At 40.8% G+C, this 17878-nt stretch overlaps 1 protein-coding gene across 1 annotated transcript in view; it reads left to right on the top strand.

Moving 5' to 3' along the window:
* The window catches only part of LOC124719735 (serine hydroxymethyltransferase, mitochondrial-like), a 183640-nt gene that overhangs the window by 32346 nt on the left and 133416 nt on the right, over positions 1-17878 (top strand). Inside the window, exons 3-4 of the mRNA XM_047244937.1 lie at positions 2105-2184; positions 11486-11686. Coding sequence (XP_047100893.1) covers positions 2105-2184; positions 11486-11686 — 281 coding nt within the window. The remainder of the gene's footprint in view (positions 1-2104; positions 2185-11485; positions 11687-17878) is intronic.

Genomic DNA, 17878 nt, shown 5'->3' with positions numbered 1-17878 from the left:
TGAAAGCTTAGCTTTTCTTGTAGCTGTACTGTATATATAGTAATTCAAACCACTAACTATTTCTGTTTGTTTGATTGCACTACTTAACAGTGATGTTGATGTTGTTGTTGGCTGATTACATCATGTCCTATGCTCAGAATGTCTGCTGTCATTGGCTTGCGAGATCACATGACATGAGCTATGGTTGCCTGATATATACACACTAGGGAGTGCAATCTCATTTTCAGTTCTTTGGAAGTAAAGTGCTGTATTTGATGGAATTGGTGTTTATACTTTCACAATACAAAAATGTGCATGTTGGTGTACATCAAGGATCTTTCCAACATATGTTTCTTTCTGGTTTTTATTTCCAAGAGAGTCAGGAAGTTCTACACCGGTGCATAAAATGTTCGCCATGCAAAGGATTGATAAGTTTTTCAGTGTAAGTATATTGTGACTTAACATGGAAAAAACGTACTTTCACATGGGAAAAAGTGTATTTTCGTCTGAGAAAAGTGTATTTTAAACCACTGAGTAATTAACTTGAAGTGAAAACAGTCGCTCCAGTGTCCCTGGTTGGATACAGTATATCTGTAACAATGTTGTGATCTTCAGTCCAGAGACTGGTTTGATGCAGCTCTCCATGCTACTCTATCCTGTGCAAGCTTCTTCATCTCCCAGTACCTACTGCAACCTACATCTTTCTGAATCTGCTTAGTGTATTCATCTCTTGGTCTCCCTCTACGATTTTTACCCTCCACGTTGCCCTCCAATATTAAATTGGTGATCCCTTGATGCCTCAGAATATGCCCTACCAACCGATCCCTTCTTCTAGTCAAGTTGTGCCACAAATTTCTCTTCTCTCCAATTCTATTCAATACCTCCTCATTTGTTATGTTATCTACCCATCTAATCTTCAGCACCCTTTTCTAGTACCACATTTTGAAAGCTTCTATTCTCTTCTTGTCTAAACTATTTATCGTGCATGTTTCACTTCCATACATGGCTACACTCCATACAAATACTTTTAGAAATGACTTCCTGACACTTAAATCTATACTCGATGTTAACAAATTTCTGTACTTCAGAAATGCTTTTCTTGCCATTGCCAGTCTACATTTTATATCCTCTCTACTTCGACCATCATCAGTTATTTTGCTCCCCAAATAGCAAAACTCCTTTACTACTTTAAGTGTCTCATTTCCTAATCTAATTCCCTCAGCATTACATGATTTAATTCGACTACATTCCCATTATCCTTGTTTCAAGACACTGTCCATTCCATTCAACTGCTCTGCCAAGTCCTTTGCTGTCTCTGACTGAATTATAGTGTCATTGGTGAACCTCAACGTTTTTATTTCTTCTCCATGGTTTTAAATTCCTACTCCAATTTTTTTTTCTTGGAAAGTTAATAAATTCCTTTATGCATGATAAATTCCTTTACACATATGGTGCAGTCATAATTCTATATTTGCAATAATGTGGTATGAGGGTTATTTATAGCATGTTAAATTATTGGATTAAGTATGCTTCCTTTCACTCTGCTCGAATAATAAAGTAGCTAATTTGGTGAATAGTGATATATGTGTCATTCATCATGAGATCACATAAAGAAAAAAAATATGATTACTGTCAAGAGTGGCATGGGAACAAGTGTGTGGATCTCACTTGCTCTGTTACAAACTTAGTGACTGGGTATCACATTTAAAATGTTGATAACAGAGTCATTATGGACAGAGCATAAGCTGTGATTGAGTAAGGACAGAGTAGAAAATTAGCTGCATTGATATATAAAGAAAGTGTCCCAGCATTTACCTTAAGCGATTTAGGAAACCACAGAAAACCTAAGTCAGCTTTGGCAAATGAGGACTCGAATTGCCATCCTCCCATGTCTTACCACTGCACGACATCTCTCAGTTTTTTTGCCATCCTCCCATGTCTTACCACTGCACGACATCTCTCAGTTTTTTATTCTCAAACTAAATTCTGTCTGGAAATGTATCTTTGCAGAAATATCCTTAGTTTCAATAAATCTATCGTCAGTGCGATGTTTATGTATTTATTCACAGTCAGATCCACAGTAAGCATTCAGCTGAAAAGTCGTACACTTTGTTTCTGATTGCAGAACTTCTGCAGCCGGGCAGCACTCGAAGCACTCGGTTCGTGCCTCAACAATAAATATTCAGAAGGGTACCCAGGAAAAAGGTATACTGTAAAAAATACCTACCAGCTTAGTTTTGTTTATAAGCCATTATTTTTTTCCATTGCCTCCAGTCTTTTGCTACTCCTTGTACTATAACTCCTTGCTTTACTTGCAAGGGAGCAGTCGAGCTGTCACCAGCTGAAATGTTGGAGTTCTTCCACAGTCGATTGCACATTTATTTGCACACTATTTGTCAATTATATTGTAGTTTTATTTACACATCTGGTTTCAATTCAGTTCTGAACATTTTCTAGTGTGTTAAATATTTATACTGACAAAACCACAGTCACATATAAAGTTCATACAACCTGTGTTGTCATTGTCATAACCAAATATGTAGCAGAAACCTAGATTTGGGATTCTAACACTTTCTTGTCACTGCATTTAGTGCTTAGTGGTATTTGTCTTTTATAATGTGAGTGAATTCAAGGTACACTGTGACATTCTCAATTACAATTATTGTTGTTGTTTTTGTTGTTGTGGCCCAGTCCGAAGACTGGTTTGATGCAGCTCTCCTTGCTACTATATCTTGTGCGAACCTTTTCATCTCTGAGTAACTGCTGCAACCTACATCCTTTTGAATCTGCCTACTGCATTCATCTCTTGGTTTTCCTCTATGATTTTACCCCCACCCCCCACCCCCCTCCCCTGCACATACACACACACACACACACACACACACACACACACACACACACTCTTCCCTCCAGTACTAAATTGGTGATCCCTTGATGTTTCAGAATGTGTTTTGTCAACCAATCTCTTCTTCTAGTGAGGCTGTGCCATGAATTTCTTGCCTCCTCAATTCTAGGCAGTATCTCTGCAGAACTTACAAGATCTACCCATGTAACCTTTAGCATTCTCCTGTAGCACTATATTTCAAAGGCTTCTATTATATTCTTGTATTAACTGTTTATCGTCCATGTTTAACTTCCAGCCATGGCTATGCTCCATACAGATACTTTCAGAAAGTACTTCCTGACACTTAAATCAATACTCGATGTTAACAAACTTTTCTTCTTCAGAAACGCTTTACTGACCATTGCCAGTCTACATTTGATATCCTCTCTATTTACCCATCATCAGTTATTTTTCTCCCCAAATACCAAAACTCATCTACTACTTTAAGCATCTCATTTCCTAATCTAATTCACTCGGCATCACCTGATTTAATTCAGCTACATTCCATTATCCTCATTTTGCTTTTGTTGATGTTCATCTTATTTACTGCTTTCAAGACACTGTCCATTCCGTTCAGCTGCTCTTCCAAGTCCTTTGGTGTTTCTGACATAATTACAATTCCTATCTTCTCCCTGGACTTTAATTCCTACTCCAAAATTTTTCCTTTGTTTCCTTTACTGTTAGCTCAGAAATACATTGAATGACATTGGGGATAGGCTACAACCATGTCTCACTCCCTTCTCTACCACTGCTTCCCTTTTGTGCCTCCGACTCTTCTAACTGCCATCTCGTTTCTGTAAAAATTGTAAATAGCCTTTCACTCCCTGTTCTTTACCCCGACCTCCTTCAGAATTTGAGAGAGAGCTTTCCAGTCAACATTGTCTAAAGCTTTCTCCAAGTCTACAAATGTTATAAATGTAAGTTTGCCTTTCCTTAACGTATCTTCCAAGATAAGTCATAGGGTCAGTATTGCCTCATGTGTTCAAACATTTCTACGGAATCCAAACTGATATTCCCTGAGGTCGGCTTCTACTGCTTTTTTCCATTCTCCTGCAAAGGATTTGTTTTAGTATTTTGTAACCGTGACTTAGTAAACTGATAGTTCAGTAATTTTCACACCTATCAGCACCTGCTTTCTTTGAAATTGGAGTTATTATATTCTTCTTGAAGTCTGAGGGTATATCACCCATCTGATGTATCTTGCTCACCAGATGGACGAGTTTTTGACATGCACCTCATTGTGACTTGCAGATTATAGATGTAGATGTAGAAAGGAAAGCAGTTGATCCAACGTCTGTCAAACCTATGGCCATAGCATTGCAGGAGGGGTTGAGCGGTGGTGTGCAAACTTGAAGTGCATGGAGAATTACCCAAACTTTGGACATACCTGTGAACACATGCATAAAATTCTACGAAACATTCTGCATTGCTGTACATGTAAAACTACTTCTTGTTGTTGTGGTCTTCAGTCCAGAGACTGGTTTGATGCAGCTCTCCATGCTACTCTATCCTGTGCAAGCTTCTTCATCTCCCAGTACCTACTGCACCCTTCATTGTTCTGAATCTGTTTAGTGTATTCATCTCGTGGTCTCCCTCTATGATTTTTACCCTCCACGTTGCCCTCCAATACTAAATTGGTGATCCCTTCATGCCTCAGAACATGTCCTACCAACCGATCCCTTCTCCTAGTCAAGGTGTGCCACAAACTCCTCCCTAATGCTTCTCAATGCCTCCTCATTAGTTATGTGATCTATCCATCTAATCTTCAGCATTCTTCTGTAGCACCACATTTTGAAAGCTTCTATTCTCTTCTTGTCCAAACTATTTATCGTCCACGTTTCACTTCCATACATGGCTACACTCCATACAAATACATTCAGAAACGACTTCCTGACACTTGAATCTATACTCGATGTTAACAAATTTCTGTTCTTCAGAAACGCTTTCCTTGCCATTGACAGTCTACATTTTATATCCTCTCTACTTCGACCATCATCAGTTATTTTGCTCCCCAAATAGCAAAACTCCTTTACTATTTTAAGAGTCTCATTTCCTAATCTAATTCCCTCAGCATCACCCGACTTAATTTGACTACATCCCATTATCCTCATTTTGCTTTTGTTGAGGTTCATCTTTCAAGACACTGTCCATTCCGTTCAGCTGCTCTTCCAGGTCCTTTGCTCTCTCTGACCGAATTACTATGTTGTTGACAAATCTCAAAGTTTTTATTTCTTCTCCATGGATTTTAGTTCCTACTCCGAATTTTTTTGTTTCCTTTACTGGTTGCTCAATATACAGATTGAATAACATCAGGGAGAGGCTATAACCCTGTCTCACTCCCTTCCCAACCTCTGCTTCCCTTTCATGCCCCTCGACTCTTATAACGGCCATCTGCTATCTGTACAAATTGTAAATAGCCTTTCGCTCCCTGTATTTTACCCCGGCCACCTTCAGAATTTGAAAGAGAGTATTCCAGTCAACATTGTGAAAAGTTTTCTCTAAGTCTACAAATGCTAGAAACGTAGGTTTGCCTTTTCTTAATCTATTTTCTAAGATAAGTTGTAGCCTCACTTGTTCCAACTTTTTTACGGAATCCAAACTGATCTTCCTCAAGGTTGGCTTCTACCAGTTTTTCCATTCGTGTGTAAACAATTCATGTTAGTGTTTTGCAGCCGTGGTGTATTAAACTGATAGTACAGTAATTTTCACTTCTGTCAACACCTGCTTTCTTCGGGATTGGAATTATTATATTCTTCTTGAAGTCTGAGGATATTACCTATGTTCAGGAATTGCTGAATGCTGACTTGCCAATCAGACAGACATTTGCTCTAGAATTTCATGGTCACATGGAAGTGGACAGTGAATGGCCGTGGAATGCTCCGTGGACAGACAGTGCCCATTTCTGCCTCGAAGGACATGTCAATATGCAGAATTTCAGAATATGGGCAATAGAATATTTGCATGCACATCAACATATACCACTTCATTCTTTGAAGCTGATTGTATTGTGAGAGTGATGGCTTGTTCATTGTAGGGCTGTACTTTTTAGAGCAGAAGGTACTCTTTCCTGCACCATAACTGGGAAACAGTATGAGAGTCATTTGGGCACAAATGTCATTCCAACCTTCTGACAGTGGGGAAGAATAGGCGGGGTCATTTTTATGTGAGATGGTGATCCTTCACACATCGCGCAGCCAGTGAAGAGGCTACTGCAGAAGCATTTCAGAAATGCTAGAATTATCAGCCATCATTTCACTTCAGCTTGCTCGTTCAGATCACTTGATATCAGTCTGTGTGGTGTTATCTGAAAGATGCTGTGTTCAGTGCTACATTTTTGAACACAGCCGAATTGAAGGCACAGATTGTGCTACACATTTCTGATTGTGACCTCTGGGATGTTTTTGATCTGCTGGGGAACATGCCATTTCTCAGTTTTCAGAAAACTTGTGGCAGAAAATGGTGGACAGCATATTGGACATGTCTTGCAGCAGTCTCAAGATGGTTATAAACTATGAGAGCTGTTCAAAACAAGAATGATCATAATTTTTTATGGTCGTAATTTAATCTTATGATATTCTGTTAGATTAATGTGCAACAATGCGACAAGCACGCCATAGCAGTTTCATTGTTGGGACTCCTGGTTCCTGCCTGTGAGAGGCAGACAAGGTCAGAGATGTTCAGTATCGCCTACCACTGCAGTGGAGGTAATACGCGAGGAGCAATATGCGGCTTTGAAATTCTGCTTTTGTCTCAACAGATCTTCAGCTGAGGCTTATACAATGTTACAGGAGGCCTATGGAGAGACTGTTCTTCCCTACAGCACAACTCAGAGGTGGTTTAAAATGTTTAAAGAAGGGAGACAATCAATTTCAGAGGAAGGTGGACCCACTTGTATGAACATCAAGAGCTCAGATGGAAACCCAGTTCTAAGCAAAGAAGGGAAAGCAGAAAGGTGGAAGGGGTATATAGAGGGTTTATACAAGGGCGATGTACATGAGGACAATATTATGGAAATGGAAGAGGATGTAGATGAAGATGAAATGGGAGACACTATACTGCGTGAAGAGTTTGATAGAGCACTGAAAGACCTGAGTCGAAACAAGGCCCCGGGAGTAGACAACATTCCATTGGAACTACTGACGGCCTTGGGAGAGCCAGTCCTGACAAAACTCTACCATCTGGTGAGCAAGATGTATGAAACAGGCGAAATACCGTCAGACTTCAAGAAGAATATAATAATTCCAATCCCAAAGAAAGCAGATGTTGACAGATGTGAGAATTACCGAACTATCAGTTTAATAAGCCACAGCTGCAAAATACTAACACGAATTCTTTACAGACGAATGGAAAAACTAGTAGAAGCCGACCTCGGGGAAGATCAGTTTGGATTCCGTAGGAATACTGGAACACGTGAGGCAATACTGACCTTACGACTTATCTTAGAAGAAAGATTAAGGAAAGGCAAATCTATGTTTCTAGCATTTGTAGACTTAGAGAAAGCTTTTGACAATGTTGACTGGAATACTCTCTTTCAAATTCTAAAGGTGGCAGGGGTAAAATACAGGGAGCGAAAGGCTATTTACAATTTGTACAGAAACCAGATGGCAGTTATAAGAGTCGAGGGACATGAAAGGGAAGCAGTGGTTGGGAAAGGAGTGAGACAGGGTTGTAGCCTCTCCCCGATGTTATTCAATCTGTATATTGAGCAAGCAGTAAAGGAAACAAAAGAAAAATTCGGAGTAGGTATTAAAATCCATGGAGAAGAAATAAAAACTTTGAGGTTTGCCGATGACATTGTAATTCTGTCAGAGACAGCAAACGACTTGGAAGAGCAGTTGAACGGAAAGGACAGTGTCTTGAAAGGGGGGTATAAGATGAACATCAACTAAAGCAAAACGAGGATAATGGAATGTAGTCGAATTAAGTCGGGTGATGTTGAGGGTATTAGATTAGGAAATGAGACACTTAAAGTAGTAAAGGAGTTTTGCTATTTGGGGAGCAAAATAACTGATGATGGTCGAAGTAGAAAGGATATAAAATGTAGACTGGCAATGGCAAGGAAAGCGTTTCTGAAGAAGAGAAATTTGTTAACATCGAGTATAGATTTAAGTGTCAGGAAGTCTTTTCTGAAAGTATTTGTATGGAGTGTAGCCATGTATGGAAGTGAAACATGGACGATAAATAGTGTGGACAAGAAGAGAATAGAAGCTTTCGAAATGTGGTGCTACAGAAGAATGCTGAAGATAAGGTGGGTAGATCACGTAACTAATGAGAAGGTACTGAATGGGATTGGGGAGAAGAGATGTTTGTGGCACAACTTGACCAGAAGAAGGGATCGGTTGGTAGGACATGTTCTGAGGCATCAAGGGATCACCAATTTAGTATTGGAGGGCAGCGTGGAGGGTAAAAATCGTAGGGGGAGACCAAGAGATGCATACACTAAGCAGATTCAGAAGGATGTAGGTTGCAGTAGGTACTGGGAGATGAAGAAGCTTGCACAGGATAGAGTAGCATGGAGAGCTGCATCAAACCAGTCTCAGGACTGAAGACCACAACAACAACAACGTGGACCCAGTGCTTCACTTACTGCTCTTACAGAAGAAAACATCAACACTGCTGCTGTCATTGTGAGTGAAGATCAATGAATTGCCTTAAGATCACTTTCTGAAATACTGAACATTTCATTGGGTGCCACCCACATGTTGGTGACAGAAAAATTACACATTACACGTGTTTGTGCACAATGAGTTCCAAGATTGTTGATTCCCAAACAAAAGGACATTCGCATGCAGGTCTGCATGCAGTTAAAGTTGATGTTACAGGAAGCTCTGGAGTTTCTTTCAAATGTAATCCCTGCTGATGAAATTTGACTACAACATTTTGAGCCTGAGAGCAAATAGCAAAGCTCAGTATGGAAATCTCCTTCATCACCAACCCCTAAAAAAGCAAAAGTGGTTGCTTCTGCTGGGAAAGTTATGGTCATCTAATTCTTCGATATTCGTGGAATGGTTTATCAGCATGTTGTACCTGCACACGCATCAGTAACTGGACAGTACTACAGAGATGTCCTGAAAACATTGCAAGTCCATGCCAGGCGCAAAAGACCACATTTCCGTGAAGCAGGCTGGATGCTTCAACCACGATAATGCACGGCCACATACTGCCAATGTTGTTCCTGGATATCTTGCAAAAATTGTTGTGAAGTGCATCCCTCACCATCCCTGTAGTCCGGATTTAGCTCCATCTGACTTTTTTCTATTCCCTAACATGAAGAAAGGCCTTCGTGGGAGTCATCAATCGTCAGAAGCAGTGGTGAAAGCTGTGGAGGCGATTTTAAAGGACCCCTCAAAACATGGTTTCCAGCATTTATTCTTAGTCTGGCAGAAACGCTGGGACAAGTGCATCGCATTTATGGGAGACTATTTTGAGAAGGACCATCAAAATTATGAGGATGAGTAAAGGTATGTTGCCAAAAAAGAATTATGATCATTCTTTATTGAACAGCCCTCGTAATTTCATTGTTGCTTTTTATGCAGTTTTTGGCATCAGGGTAATTAAAAAACTGATTTTTTCAATCAATACGATATGACTTTGCCATGGGTGATGAACATACCTAACTGACTGTGCCACACGGTTGAATGACAAACTTGGTGGTCATGCATATTGCACATTATGATTGGTTTAATGTGCAACCCACACTGTAGCTGTCGTATTGTAATTCATCTGTCATTTGTAGCCATATTTGTTTCATCATCAGTTTTCTGTTATATTAGCAGGTCCTTTGCCCCTCTCTATATTCTGCGATCCATTGCTTCCTTCTTATGGCTGCTGTATGTTATACCATCCATCATGTCATCCAGAATCTGAAATATCTTCCTTCCTCACTTCCTTTTCCCTTCTACATAACCCTCTAAAACTGTTTTTATCAGTCCATCATTCTTTCTTAATATATGCCCAATCCAATTTCTTTTTCTTCTTTTTATTACATCTAGTAGCTGTCTTTTCTCTCCCACTCTTCTCAGTACCTCCTCATTTTTTACTCTGTCCATCCTCCACCATGTCCACATCTCAAAAGCCTCCAGCCTTTCTGTCTTTCTTCCTCAAAGTCCTTGTTTCAGTGCCATACAGAAGAACACTCTATACAAAACATTTTATGAGTCTTTCCCTCTGTTCTCTGTCCAGACTGCTTGCAGAAAATTCTCCTTTTCTTGTAAGTTGTGATAACTTGTTTAAGTTATGTTACTTAAATGACCATTTAGTTGGAAAAATTTTCGTAAAATTTTTTTGTTTCCCTGACATTTTCCCTTTCTTCAACCATATTCCACTCAAATTAGACACCATTCTCAGCAGTGGTTCTTTTTTTACAGTCTCTTGAAACTGGAACTTTAATTATAATCCCCATGTATGTGTAGACTTGTAGGACTTTCTATATATTTTACCAGTTGTGTAGTTATGGAAATCAACTCTGTTGCTTTCTTCAGAGTGGCTGTGTATGAAGGCAGCATTGTATTTGTTGAAACACTGTGAGTAGACAACATCCAAACAAAATTGAACTATTCAGTGGCAGTATGAGGACCTGCACCGACAGATGAATCTGTGGAGGTGAAGTTTCACATGAAGCAAAGAAAGGAGAGGTGTCAGGTGACCTTTCTGATTGTAAAATATCAGTATTAGAGTTAATACAGGACAGCAATTTTCCTGGAAAACCTGGAAAAATGGAAATTCTGGGGGAAATAGAACTTACTGCAAAAGTCAGGGAATTGTGATAGAATAAAGGGATAGTCTAACTACTTGTCACTGAAAACAAATGTTCTAAGTCAATGTTACGGAGTTATGAAAGGAAAAGTGAAGAAATACTTAGAACTTTTGTAATACTTGACAATATCTCCTGCATGCTAGCCCACCTCGGGAATCTACATTGTTCGTGTTTTGTCAGGCTCCCTGTCTGCTTTTCCACTGCACAATTGCAAGTGTGATGTATAACGTGCTGACGATAATTTGCACGTACCTGTGAATGTGTCATTTGATCAAAATAACATTAGAATTTTTTTATTTTATACAAAATATAAGTTGGATCCATATTGAAACTTTCATGTTTCAAGGGTCAGCATTCAGTAATACACACTTTAGTTCTTATTTACTAATTTCTGTTCAAAGTAATACTTTGTCGACTTACTCACAGTGTCCCATTCCCAGTTTCCAGGGGCAGCGAGAGCTTATAATTTACACAATTATTGATAAAACTGTAAATCCTACCTGAGCTTGGAAACTAAAAATATTTCATTTTTGACCATGAAAACAATGAAAACAAAACCTGCTCACATACAATTAAAATAAGTTAAGTGAAATTTGCAATTTTAACATGGGAAAACCTGGGATTCTCAGGAAAATGTTTTGATGAAACGAACTCACCACCCTGTAATATCGGTTGAACTGATTCAGAATTGCTGTTCATTAAACGTAAGTTACTTTTGTGTGGAACCTTCTTGCACAACACTCGGACACAGTCCTTGTGTTGAGTGTGGAACATCATATCCAGCATGCAGCATGTGAAACCTGTTGCTTCGTCGCACAGCTCCGGTGTGATATAGCCAATAATATTACCGTGTGAATTACCTGCAGGTATTACGGAGGAGCAGAAGTCATCGACATGATAGAATCGCTGGTCCAGAAGCGCGCACTGGAGGCCTTCAGACTGGACCCCGTGAAGTGGGGAGTGAATGTTCAACCTCTCTCGGGTTCGCCCGCAAACTTCGCCGTCTACACGGGGCTGCTGCGCCCCCACGACCGCATCATGGGGCAGGACTTACCCCACGGCGGACAGTGAGTGCATCTCTTCCTGCTCCTTGTCTCACTGCTGTTAACACTTTCAGCACTGAACCATAATGATGAACCAGCACAAAAAAAAAAGTTTTTACGCTACTGCAACTCAGAAGATTTCTAATGTATGAGGCATGTTCAGAAAATAAGTGTTCTGTGACTGCAATGGGCTGTGGTTTTTTGTTTTCTGCAGGATGGCAACACTGAATAGTCAACATCTACATGGTTACTTTGCAATTCACACTTAAGTGCCTGGCAGAGGGTTCATCGAACCATTTTCGTACTGCTTCTCTACCGTTCCACTCTCGAATGGCGCGTGGGAAAAAGGAACATCTAAATCTTTCCGTTCGAGCTCTGATTTCTCCTATTTTATTATGATGATGATTTCTCCGTAGATAGGTGGGTGTCAATAAAATATTTACGCATTCAGAAGAGAAAGTTGGTGATTGAAATTTCGTAAATAGATCTTTCCGCAAAGAAAACCACCTTTGTTTCAGTGACTGCCACACCAACTCACATATCATATCAGCGACACTCTCACCCCTAGTGCGCGATAACATGAAATGAGCTGCCCTTCTTTGCACTTCTCGATGTCCTCTGTCAATTGTACCTGGTAAGGATCCTGTACCGCACAGCAATATTCCAGCAGAGGACGGACAAGTGTGATGTAGGCTGTCTCTTTAGTGGGTTTGTCGCATCTTCTAAGTGTTCTGCCAACAAAGCGCAGTCTTTGTTTCGCCTTCCCCACAATATTATCTATGTGGTCTTTCCAATTTAAGTTTCTAGTAATTGTAATTCCTAGCTATTTAGTTGAATTGACAGCCCTTAGATTTGTGCAATTTATCGTATACCCGAAATTTATCGGATTTCTTTTAGTACCCGTGTGGATGACCTCACACTTTTCTTTGTTTAGTGCCAATTACCACTTTTTGCATCGTACAGAAATTCTCTCTAGATCATTTTGTAATTGGAATTGATCGTCTAATGATTTTACTAGACGGTAAATTACAGCGTCATCTGCAAACAATCTAAGGGGGCTGCTCAGATTATCACCTAGATCATTTATGTAAATCAGGAACAGCAGAGGGCCTGTGACACTACCTTGCGGAATGCCAGATATCACTTCTGTTCTACTGGATGATTTACAGTCTGTCACTACGAACTGTGACCTCTCTGAGAGGAAATCACGAATCCAGTCACACAACTGAAATGATACTCCATATGCACGGAATTTGATTAATAGTCTCTTGTGAGGAACGGTGTCAAAAGCCTTCTGGAAATCTAGGAATATGGAATCGATCTGAGATCCCTTGTCGACAACACTCATTACTTCACGGGAATAAAGAGCTTGCTGTGTTGCACACAAATGATATTTTCTGTTGGTTATGTATCAATAAGTCATTTTCTTCGAGGTGATTCATAATGTTCGAATACAGCATATGCTCCAAAATCCTACTGCAAATTGAAGTCAGTGATATGGGTCTGCAATTCAATGGGTTACTCCTATTTCCTTTCTTGAATATTGGTGTGACCTGTGCTACTTTCCAGTCTTTAGTAACAGACCTTTCCTCAAGTGAGCAGTTGTATATGATTGCTAAGAAAGGCACTATTGTGTCTGCATACTCTGAGAGGAACTGGATTGGTATATAATCTGGACCAGAAGACTTCCCTTTCTTAAGTGATTTGAGTTGTTTTGCATCACCTAAGATATCTACTTTTAGGTCACTCATGCTAACAGCTGTTCAGGTTTCGAATTCTGGAGTGAGCATCTCAGTAAACTCACATTTGTCCAGTTGCGCAAAAAATAGCACCAAGAAATCCTGCCAAATCCAAGCCATGTGCTATGATTTGTTTGCTACTTACAGAAAAAATAACACCACCCATAACTTTTTGCAAATTAAAGCAGATCACGGCGAAGATGTCATGAACAGAAAATGTGTGTTTAAGTGGTGTAGGGAGTGTAGTGGTGGCAGAACAAATGTTCATATTGAGCAGAAGAGTGAAACACTTTCCATTTTGTCTGACGAGTTGGTGCAAAAAATTGAGGAAACTGTTTATGAAAACAGCCGATTGACAGTGGATGAAATTTCTACAATATTCCCACAACTCTCCAGTTCTCTGTTGTATGAGACACTCATAGAAATCCTGGGATACCATCAACTGTCACAAGATTCATCCCAAAACAGCTGACAGAGCAGGACAAGAAAAGTTGGGTCATTAGCACCTGCGAGTTTCTTGAGCCACTCGAATTAGAAGCAGAGGATGTTCTAGGCTCTGCCACGACTGGAGATGAAATGTGGTGGCTCAAACAAACAAACAAACAACCGGCCATCATACTGGTGTCACACAAATTTCCCATTTACTAAAAATTTTCTAAACAACAATTTAGGGCAAAAAATCATGGCATCTGTGTTTTGTGACTGAAAAGGCACAATTTTGTTCACTTTGGTCAAATTTGTGCATCAGTGGGAGACTGCCAATGCACAGTGATTTAGTGAGACTCTAAAGAGATTCAAAAGGAGCATTCAAAATGACAGGAGGAGAATGATAACAAGAGGAGTGTGCTCATTGCATGACAATGCAATCTTCACACAGACTTAGCCACTGAGGCTCTCTTGAACTCATTGGGTGGCATGTCTTGAACCACCTGCTGTATTCCCCTGACTTGGGAACTTTAGGTTATCATCTTTTCACCTCGCTGAAGGCACACACGAGGGGAATTAAATTTTCAACTGACAAAAGGTGCAGAAAAAGGTTCTGAAGTCTGGAGGAGCAGGTGAGAGAGTTCTTCGAGGAGGGCATTAAAAAGCTCTTACCACGGCTCATGACAGGCATTGAGTAGGATGATGATTATATAGAAAAAAACAGTCGACAAGTGTACCAACAACACCCCCTTAAGTCGTTTTTTTTTTTTTTTTTTTTTTTAAAAAACACTTTTTCTAAACACTTTTTCTAAAAAATATTAAAATCTATCTTCATACAAGATGGTTGCAGGAGCTCAACTGTTTTGATATAAAATGTCAAATCAAAACACCTTCAGCTGTTTAAATTTTATTTTATTTGTGCAACCAGTTCCAATGCCATATTATGGTATCTTATTTAGAAAGTAAAGAATGTTTTGACATGACTGAATAAAAACAAAAGATATCAACACAGAACTTTATTCACAAAGTCACATTACCTTACTCTGTCTCAATGTATTGCTGTCAAAGTACTTATTGCAACGTGGGGCTAATTTTTCAGTCCCCGTGTCTGGTGATAGAGGAGTACGACAAGTCTTTGGTGGTAGAGTACAAGACTTGAGCCACTATCTCACTGCTTGTTTGAGATGTGCTTTACACCCAAAAATTCCTTTAGTTTTGGAAATAAGTGAAAATGTCTTGGTGTCAAGTCAAAGCTGTAAGGAGAGTCAGAGCTGTAAGGAGGATGTCCAAAAATTTCCCACATAATACGTTGAAGTTCTTGCTGTGTTCGTGCTTGTGCACAGGGCCACACAATGTCGTAAATCACATACACTTTGCTGACAATATTTCGCATTTCTCATTTTGAGCAGTGCACCGAATTCATTGAAGAGTTTCACGGTAGCCACTGAATTGATTGTTTCTCTACTTAGCAATAACTCCACGCTGATCAGATGAATGACACTTCCCATTTGGCAGAATTTTTGAGACACGCCGCCATTTCGAAAGGGTACAGAATGAAGAAGTGTGACTGCTAGGCAGCAAAACTTGGCTCACACTGTGATGGGTGAGGAACTAACTGGCACACTTGTGACTGCAGTTGTGCAGGATTAGAGCCAGGTGTGGTGCTCAACTGTTCTTTACTTTCTGAATGACCCTCACATTAATGACAACATTATTGAAAATTTACTCTTTTTAGTTTAGAGTTGTATGTAATACTTTGTTTTTGTATTGCACTCATGCTCATAAATTAAAGATAATTGCAGAATGTCGTGCCACACAACGTGGCACTACACAAAACTGGCGCTAATAGCATAGGCACATAAGGAACACATATAACACACATCTGTAAATCTACGGTATTGGTGATAAGTTGAGAAAACTGCCCCGAAAGACATGTGCTACAAAACCCCACCATTTCCAGCGCATGTACCCCGACATCAATAGGGGATATGATCACCATACACACGTACACATGTCACACAACGGGTTGGCATTGGATCAGGTAGTCGAGCAGCTGCTGGGGTATAGCCTCCCAATCTTGCACCAATGCCTGCCGGAGCTCCTGATGTGTCATAGGGGATTGGAGATGTGCAGCAATACGTCGACTGAGAGCATCCCAGACGTGCTCGATGGGGTTTAGGTCTGGAGAACGAACAGGCTACTCCATTCACCTGACATCTTCTATTTCAAGGTACTCCTCCTCGATGGCAGCTTGGTGGGGCCGTGTGTTATCATCCATCAGGAGGAAGATGGTACCCACTGCATCCCTGAAAAGGCGGACATACTGGTGCAAAATGGCGTCCTGATACACCTGACCTGTTACAGTTCCTCTGTCAAAGACATGCAGGGGTGTACATGCACCAATCATAATCCCACCCCACACCATCAAACCATGACTTCCATACAGGTCCCTTTCGAGAACATTAAGGGATTGGTATTTGGTTCCTGGTTCATGCCAGATGAAAACCCAGTGAGAATCACTGTTCAGGCTATACCTAGACTCATCCGTGGACATAACCTGGGACCACTGTTCCAGTAACCATGTACTGTGTTCTTGACACAAGGCTTTATGGGCTCTCCTGTGACCAGGGGTCAGTGGAATGCATCTTGCAGGTCTGTGGGCGAATAAACCGTGTCTGTAGAGTTGTCTGTAGACTGTGTGTCTGGAGACAACTGTTCTAGTGGCTGCGGTAAGGTCCCGAGCAAGGCTACTTGCAGTATCCGTGGCCGTCTACGGACACTGATGGTGAGATATCGGTCATCTTGTGGTGTTGTACACTGTGGATGTCCCGTACAGTAGCACCTGGACACATTTCCTGCCTGCTGGAATTGTTGCCATAATGTTGAGATCACACTTTGTGGCACACGGAGGGCCCGTGCTACGACCTGCTGTGTTTGACCAGCCTCCAGTCACCCTAGTGTTCTACACCTCATAACGTCATCAATATGTGTTCTTTGAGCCATTTTCAACACGTCTGAAAACGTCTGCACATTTACTTGCTGCACCGTACTCTGACATGCACCAACACACCTCTGCGTATGTGGACTGCTGCCAGCGCCATTATGTGATGACCGCATACCCCGAAGTGATTTAGACCCACAAACTACCCACCAGAGCATTGTTTCACCATGTATCAGCATTATCCCTAATTTATGAGGATGAGTGTAGTATGTACATTCCTATATTGAGATACTGATAACCTTGTTTTTGAAAGAAGGAAAATTTGATGAAAAGTACGCTGACTTAGCAAATGTCATGCGATAGTAAGCCACAGAGGGTGCAGGTGTTGGATGCGCACCACACACGCTGTGTGCCAGCTGCAGTTGTATAGGAAACCTTCTGAGAAGTGACTTGAGTGGTTGTGCAAGTGATTTGTGTAACATGCGACATCATCGTCAGTTGACGCCATTCGAACGGGGTACGGTGTGGTCGATGGCTGACGGGTGAGAATTAGTGGTGCAGGAATTCGGTTTGACAGGTTCAACTGTGTCCGGTGTGTATTCTGAATGGTCAACTGAGGGTGTCACAGTCCACTACAGATAAACTACCAGCTGTCCAGCAACCCTTGATGACCGTGACCGGTGACATCTGAGACGTATTGTCAGTATTGGTGATAGGCCAACAGTGCAACAAATCTCAGTTCAATTCAACACAGGATGTGCTAGACACATCTTTCAGTGGCCAGTCCATAGGAACATGGATTCCATGGGGTATGGGAGCCGATGTTGCACACAGTTGCCACTGTTAACCCGGCGTCATTGATCACGACGGCTTGCATTTGTCACCAGTCATCAGGGATGGGCACTGGAGCGATGGCATAACTTGATATGGTTGGATGTATCACAATTTCAACTGCACCGTGCCGATGGGACACACTGTATGTGGCACAGAGCACACAAATCAATGGATCCCACCTGTCGAGAAGGTGTGGTCCGAGGTAGTGGTGTCTTTGTTATGATCTTTGCTTAGTGCTGTGATGAAATTCCTCAACCTGGTACGATTTCTAGCAAG

Source organism: Schistocerca piceifrons, chromosome 11, assembly GCF_021461385.2.
Source record: "Schistocerca piceifrons isolate TAMUIC-IGC-003096 chromosome 11, iqSchPice1.1, whole genome shotgun sequence".
NCBI lineage: Eukaryota > Metazoa > Arthropoda > Insecta > Orthoptera > Acrididae > Schistocerca > Schistocerca piceifrons.
Note: the sequence above shows the minus strand (reverse complement) of the source record. Positions and strands in the feature narration are given on the sequence as shown.